This window comes from Kryptolebias marmoratus, linkage group LG6, assembly GCF_001649575.2.
Source record: "Kryptolebias marmoratus isolate JLee-2015 linkage group LG6, ASM164957v2, whole genome shotgun sequence".
Classification (NCBI taxonomy): Eukaryota; Metazoa; Chordata; class Actinopteri; order Cyprinodontiformes; family Rivulidae; genus Kryptolebias; species Kryptolebias marmoratus.
This window is the reverse complement of record NC_051435.1, coordinates 27404777-27412780: the sequence shown is the minus strand read 5'-3', so window position 1 is coordinate 27412780 and position 8004 is coordinate 27404777. Positions and strand designations below refer to the sequence as shown.

At 40.1% G+C, this 8004-nt stretch overlaps 1 protein-coding gene across 1 annotated transcript; it reads right to left on the bottom strand.

Annotated features, from left to right (window-relative positions):
- Positions 1–3902: 3902 nt before the first annotated feature.
- On the bottom strand, positions 3903–5023 carry LOC108247871 (trace amine-associated receptor 13c-like). The gene is made up of 2 exons (XM_017436245.1): positions 4848–5023; positions 3903–4716 (listed from the first exon to the last, which is right to left on the bottom strand). Exons 1-2 carry the CDS (start codon positions 5021–5023, stop codon positions 3903–3905), a joined length of 990 nt encoding a protein of 329 aa, XP_017291734.1.
- Between the last annotated feature and the right edge of the window lie 2981 nt (positions 5024–8004).

Below are 8004 nucleotides of genomic sequence, written 5' to 3'. Positions count from 1 at the left end.
TATTCATAGCAGCAGGTCTGTTATCTCAGCCCTTCTTCACCAGATTTCATTCGCTTCTCTGGTGCGCTGTTGCGCATGGAGCGCGTAATTACGCATGCAGAAGGCTGAGTGGTGAAATGTGTTATGTGCGAGCAGGTGCTTCATGTTGTGTCTGGATGGACCCAGTGAGGCATAGACTACATCCTGCTTCGCCTTTAACCCACTAGCGATAGCCTTAAAGGGCGAAGCCTATACGAAATAGAACGTTGGTTACGTACTGTAACCCCAGATTCTATGAGTATAGGCGCAGCCCTTTAAGCTCTGGGCCTCACTGGTTCCTAAATGGCTGAAGAAAAAAGCTATTGGGAGCCGAATGCCCGGTCTCACCGTCATTTATACAGACCCGGGTGGGGCCCACACAGCAGGTGGGCGTGGACTAAAGTTTTCAGTGCTGCGCTGCACGCGAAGGGATAAACCCACTAGCGATAGCCTTAAAGGGCTGCGCCTATACTCATAGAATCTGGGGTTACAATACGTAACCAACGTTTCATTTGTATCATGCTTGTATTCGGCAAAAATGCTTTATCCATACCAGATACTCGTATGAAACGAGTATCATACGGGTATCATACGTAATATGCAAATATTACGTATGGTTCAGACAAGAGTTAATGTTAAATAGCAGGGAAAACAAAACCATTACTCACTCCATGTTACTATTAAACTAAGAAAATTCTATATAAGCATTGTACATTAAAGGCCTAACATACCCTGAAGGAATGAATATCATCCTCCATTTTTTATGCCAGACTTTCAGATTAAAATCATCTTGTGAGAATGGGCAGAGTGATCCCTGTTCCAGTGAAACCTTGTAAAAGACAGTATGCATAGTAACTTGTGATATTGTGCAATTTGGCAAGATGTGTTATCTGTCAGAGCTTGTGTAAAACATGACTCTGACTCTCAGCTACAGCCACAGCAAATGGAAAAAAATACATCATGGATTGTTCTATGGTGAGAGCACTCACTAACTCACATGTTCTGCACGTACAATATATCGAAGAGCAGATGTCTCACCAAAACATTTTAACAGATTTTAGCATAAATTTTCTTGAACTAATTATTAACTATGAACTTATTTATTACTTTGTTTATGTAACTTAGTCACGTAATGAACTTATTACTGTCTTTGACTAAAAGGCAGCACACCCGCGACTGTCAGGGATGGTGGAGATGAAGGCGATACCAGAGCGCAGACTCATCTTTGAAACGGAAACTAATTTATTAAGTAAAAGAAAAACAGAAAACAAAACGCTGACGTGGTAGCAAAATGAACTAACAAAACATCCAGAAGTGGCGAGGCTTGGCAAGACAACGAGGGTACAGGGTCCAACATTAACACACACTACAATGATTTGGCGGGGAAGTGGAGGAGATGACCAGGTTTTAAACACTGAGGGAGAGATGATTATTGGGTGCAGCTGAGGACATGACGAGGAACAGGTGAGGTGGACGTGGCAGGCAGGACTGGAAAATCAGGCGAACTTTATGATGGATGGCGCCGTCAGCCCCGCAGTGGGAGGGTGGTAAAATGCAAACCAAGCTGCATTCAGCTCTGGGCGAAAGAGAGGTGCGTCCCAGAATGGTTCTATCTCTTGTATTGAAGAGGAACTACTGCACAAGTACAACTTTTAATGAGAGTCTATGGGCAAAGATTTTTGCACCCCAGGGCGGAAATACTTTACCAATCAGACAAGGACGATGAATGAAACAACTCTACATATCATTAACTATAAATCCAGGAGGAGAACAACTGAGGTCCAGCACAAGGTAAGTTTCTTCAGGTAAGTTAGGCCGTGGTTCCAGATTGGCAGGTTTCACCATAGAGGGGTTAGTAGACCTGAAGCAAAGGCAGGGACAAAAAACAAAGGTTAGCTTAGCCGTGAGCATAGAGTCAGAATCAGTGGCTGAGATCCTGACCCAGAAGGTGCGATGCTCCAGCGAAGATCAGGAACCAGCCAAAGCCTTAAATACCAGGTTCTGTTCATCATGGGAATCAGTTGCAGCTGCAAGGGGAGAGTTCATGTCCACGCCAGCAGGGCGGGGACAAAACTCCAGATTCTCACAGTCAGGTTGACAGGTCAGTTCTGATGAAACATCAATGTCAGGGTTTTGATTTATTCAACCTGCTAAGAAAAAAATCACACTGGAGAGGCTTGTTGTCTTTTTGTGAAGGCCTTCGCAAAGAGGAGAAATTCCACAACAGCTCCTAATGGCGTGCTGTCCAGGATGTTCTGACTCCTTACTTGGGCTTTCTCTTTTATTAAAGGAAGAAGGAAAAAAGGGGTCGATCTGAGCTGGGCAAACCCAGTCCAGACCATAGTTTAACAAAAACACATAGCTGTTTGGGAAAGCCAGATGGTGTGGCGCCTGCCGTCTGACCTTTGTGTCTCACGTAGGCAGTTTAACACATGAGCACAAAGGCTGATAACATAAAAACCCTAACATTCAGATTGGAAATAGATGTAATTTATCAAATTACGTCAGTTAAAATAAAATAACCAGAAGTAAAATCGCTTTTTCATATTTCTTTCTCATAACACAGAGTTATAGTTGCCTCACCGGATCAGAAGTTGTGGAGGGGTCAATCAACACTTCATATTTGAGGAAATTGGAGGCTGCTCAGGCATTGACAGAACCAAGACAAGGAGACAGGTTAAGGCCCAGAGCCTTAACCTGGGGGTCAATGGTCAGTGTTTCGTCCAAGGTCACAGGAGCAAGTCAAAGTCAAGTCAAGTACAATTTGGTTATGTAGCACTTTTCAGCAACAAGGCGGTTTAAAAGAGCAGTGGTGTTTGTAGAGGGTCGGCAAGGAGGCAGCTGATTCAGTAAGCTAGAGCAATTCTTACTTAATAGTATGAAAAATTAATTTCTCCACCTAAGTTTCTCTTAAACTACTTTTTTTTTCTCAGGTTACGAAACTAAAACAACAACACAAGGGGAAGGTCTTCATATGATGAACACAAAAGTAAATCAGAACAATCTGACATCAAAACAAACTGCAAATGAACTGAATTGCAGTGACCCACCACGGCTTTCTCCTCAATTTGTTATCAAACTAAGTTCGATAACAACTAGGACATTCATATTGCTGGGGGATTGAAAGACCTTGGGGTTAAGCACAAAGGCTTTATCTCATTCTGTCCAAAGATTTTTTAGCCTACAACTTGATGTATAGTTCTCCTGTACAAAATAGAAATAATATTTGTTAAAACTCTTGGATAATTTCTCATATATATTTACACACAAATAATGACCAGTAGTCATTTTTCATATTTCAAAAGCTTATTAATCAAATAAACATATCTCATTTCAGCAATAATCATGTTTTATTTTTCTTAAGCCTGAAGAAAGCAAGTAAATAATCTGTGAATAACTGATTAGATGTGTATAAGTATATACATGTGTCCCAAAACAATCAAGATTTACTCAAGACAGAAATAACTTTTTTCAGAATAGTAAGTAAAAAATGACACTAGGTCAGAAGTCATGAAAAAGGGGTGCTTTTTTATGCTACAGTATGTTACCCTGTATGTTATCCCATCATTAGGCATTCTGTATAATGTCTGAATAATTTATTATTTTACAAAATACTGACAAGTTAAAAAAATATATATATATGACAAAAATTATGTTAAAAAAATAAAACTGCTAAGTGCTTTACATCAAATTATTTTTTAGTCAAAACTTTAAAGAAAGTAAACAAGTTGTGTTGTCTGTATGAAAATTCCAGACTTGAACATGTTTGTTTCAATCTAAATTATTGTTTACGTACTAAAAGAACAAAGTATATTTATTTTCTCTAGGCCAGTGGATTAGAATTAAGACTGCAAAGAGGTTTATTTCATCAGTCTGTTGTATCTCTACAGTATGTTGGCCTCACAAGAGTCAGGTTGTAGTATCTGCAAACTGACAATGAGTTTAACAGCTTTTCTGAACCAGGGGTAAAACAGGGCATAAATCACAGGGTTTAGACAGGAGTTAAAATAAAGGAGAAAAAATAAAAAATATGCATATGGTGTACTAGTTAAATTAACTTCAACAACAGAATAACAGTAATATGGACACCAACATATTAGATATGCAATGACAAGAATACCAAGAGTTCTGGCTGCTTTCAGCTCAGACTTTTTTTTTACATTCACTGAGAGCTGAAGTGTGACAGCTGTAACGTGAGAGCGCATGGCACGAGCCTGAGACACAGCCACCACAAATACTCTCATATACAGAACAATGATGATTGTAACTGGGAATAAGAAATTTACAAACAGATCAACAGTTCCTGCAATATAGCTAATGGAAAGTTCGCATTCTCCAATACAGGAATTACTCCTACCTGGTTGAATCAACTCATCTTTAAAATAGAGAATAAAGTAGAAAACAGACAACAGCCAAGACACCCAAACACAGTATTTTACTCTTGACACAGTCATTCTGGTGGTATAATGAAGAGGGTCACAAATAGCTACATACCGGTCAACTGAAATGAGAACAATGTTTCCATTCGAAGCACTGAGAACGACACAGGCGACATAATAATATGCAGTACATAAGATATCCCCAAATAACCAGCACACTGTGTTTCTAATGATTTCAACTGGTATCATCAGGAAGCCAACAAGAAAGTCTGAGACAGCCAGAGAGAGGAGAAGGATGTTAGTGGGTTTTTGAAGCTGCCTGAAATTAGACAGAGAAGTATTAGTCAATAGCTTATTCAAAAAATTTAAGGTGATGAAAAAATATAACTGATCAGGTAAACGTGTTCACATTTTCAAAATTTAAATTGCATATAAAAAGGTATTCTTTGCCTGAAATGGGAGACTGAGATAATGACAAGCAGGTTGAGAGCTGCAGTGATCAGAGAGATGAAGGACAACACAGTATTTAGGAGCACAGCTTCAGACCACGGAATTGTTGGCTTCCTACAGGAGCTGTTGAGGAGATGTGGAAAACACAGTTCTGCTGCATTCTGTGTGTCCATCATCAGACAGCTATAGCGCTCTGTCTGTAACTCTGTTGTACAGCTGATTTATCTTTTTTTGCCAACCCTTAACTCTTGTCTCTGCTGAATACTGCAGTTTTACTCCTCCTTTGCATCCCTAAACAGATTGTTTTTTTCCCCTCATGTCTTTATGGTTCCTTCTGTTTAATTAAAATTATTTCAAAACTAAATATCAATAATGTCCCTCCATAGAACAGCAAGAAGCAGCCTTAAAAGACTGTGTGTGTGTTTGTGTGTTGGGGGGTGTTATGTTTGTGTGTGTTTAAATAATTATTGAGTTATTATTGAATTATCTGAGTTTCCTTGTAGCCTGGTGAATGCTACTTTCAAAGAATAATATTAAAAAAAACTGTACATTAAAAATATTGGTGTTAGATGTTTTTTTGGTAGCACATCTAAATGAGGGTCACAAAATTGTGTGTTGTCTCTGGTAAACTAACCATGAACTAACCATTTCTGCACTATAGGGCGCACTGGATTATAAGGCGCACTGTCAATAAATGGTCCATTTTTGAACTTTTGTCATATATAAGGCGCAAAAGTTCCCCGTCTTTTTGGAGAATATTGCACCGACGTAAAAGCCCCCACATACTCGGCGTACTTCACTCCGTGGAGGTCCGTGCGTACTCAAGGCGGACTCAACACGGACTCAAAGCGGACGTCCACCGGACACGTCAATGCAAAGATCAATTTTTATGACCGCATACGTGTACTTGGTGTCACACAATAAACTGCCCAGCGAGAAACGGTGTTCACATAGAACTGTTTTGTGTGTGACACCAACTGCTTTCAGTTGAGAATTGGCACCAGCGCGACTGCTGCTCTCTGTGCAGCACTGACAGTTGTGCGGTGGCTGCCCTGGTGGTGAAGAAACAGGGCTAAAGGCACCTTCTTTTGTTTTGTTTTGTTTTAAAGCTAAGAGGCAAGCGATCTCTTCCTCCTCGTCCGGTGACGCCATGACTGAAATTTGTCATAAGGACAAATTTTAAGCAGTCTATACGCTCGAGTATGAAGTGTCAACCATCCGCGGACAGTAAGCTCGGAGTCCACGTGGCTCACGGACTAAACACAGTACGCCAGAGTATGTTGGGGCCTAATGCTGCAAGAGGTGCAGCTTTGTAGTTTACCAAAGTCGTACTAAAACATTACTTGTAGCCTGGTGAATGCTACTTTCAAAGAATAATATTTAAAAAAAATGTACATTAAAAATATTGGTGTTAGATGTTTTTTGGTAGCACATCTAAATGAGTCTTACATATAATACATATTACATATATTACATAAATCTTACATATATAAAGCGCTCCGGATTATAAGACACAGCAATCATTTTCTCCGAATCCAGGTCTCAGAGTAGAAGTTTTTGCAAATGCCCAGCATCGATGTGAAATTGTGCATGTGCACTATGGACGGCAGCAGTTCATAGTTTTTGTTCACAGTAATTGTGGTGGACAGCAGAGTGGAGTTTGTGCTGCTCGCTCTTTAATTTATCAGAGCTTCTGACACACAATGTAAACCATTTTCTGGGACTGCAGAGTCACATTTTTTTACATTCTACCAATATTGAACAGGCCTGTATCTGCTTTTATACTTCAGACTGAAGTGTCTGCATGCATGTGTGTCGTTGAAACAACACAACACCAGATAGTGCCCTAACATGGAAACGACAGCAGATTTACCTTATTTGTGGTCTTGTCTAAACAGTAATTGCAATCACAGCATTGCCATGTGCATGTGTAATTTTTCACAATCAACATCAAAAAACCTATAAAGTTTCCAGGATGTTGTTGTTCACGTGTAAATGAGGTCTTACTCAGTTCTTATGTACTTAGTAATTATAAATAAGTCAAAACCCAAAATTGTCAAAGGTGAGCAACTCAGCGACAGACAGACACAGGAGACCGAGATCAAGGTAAGTGATTTTATTTACAAAGGGATGGTGAAGGTCCGGAACTGGAAACGAGGAGTAATGGTGAGTATATTGTAGTCTAAAGGGTGGTAGTTGTTTGAATAAGAACTAGAGAGTGTGAAGTATAATCAAACTTTGATACTTTTATTGCTAAAATGAGGTTACGTTTAGCTTATGATAAAATATAAACAAACTTTGATATTGCTAAAATGATTTGATTGCTAAAATGAAGTTACGCTAAACTTATGTTAAAATAATCACAAAGAACAGTTGTATCTGTGGGGTGAGGCATGCCGAAGACTCCAGGACATCATGACAGGGGCGAGTGACATTAGGGAGCCATCCTTGAGACGGAAAAACAAGGTGCTAGTATAGTAGTACTAGCAGCTACTACTATACTATAGTATAGTATAAAAAGGAGGTGAAAGGGGAATAACCTCCGACACAACTGGGAACGTGTTGCTGATTCTTCTTGTTGGTGAGTTGTTGTCTCCATTCAGCTGAATGTTTAAATAAATGTATGATTGGTAATTAAACCTCTGGTCTGGACTCGTTTTGGGTGTCCGTCTTTTCTGCAACATGAAAGATCCAGTGAGAGAAACGAAGTGGTGAGGTGTGATTCCTCTGAAAGGAGTGAATATTAAAAACTTGGTTTTCTCAAAAAGAGGTCTTTCTTATGGATAGGTGAGGAAGGGTCGGCACAAAGGAGAGGACCCAGGTTCCAGTGGTGAGTATTTACAGATGAGTATATACACAGGTAGGTAGGTTCCTGGATAGGACAGAGGCAGACAGGCAATAGCGCTGATCGGATTGGGTGAGTGGCTCTCGGATAGGTCCTTTGAAAGACTGTTAGCGAAGATCATTTACAGGAAACCTCTGGAGGCAAAACTCTGAACACACAGAATGTAAACAGGTTAGCAGAACCCAGGTAACAAAAAACTCTGAGTGGCTGAGATGCTTTACCCAGGACTAAGCGATGCTTCAGCGCCGATCTCAGGGACGTGCGGTCAGGGGAGGCAGAGCCTCCCCTGTCATCATGACAAGAAAAAAAAAA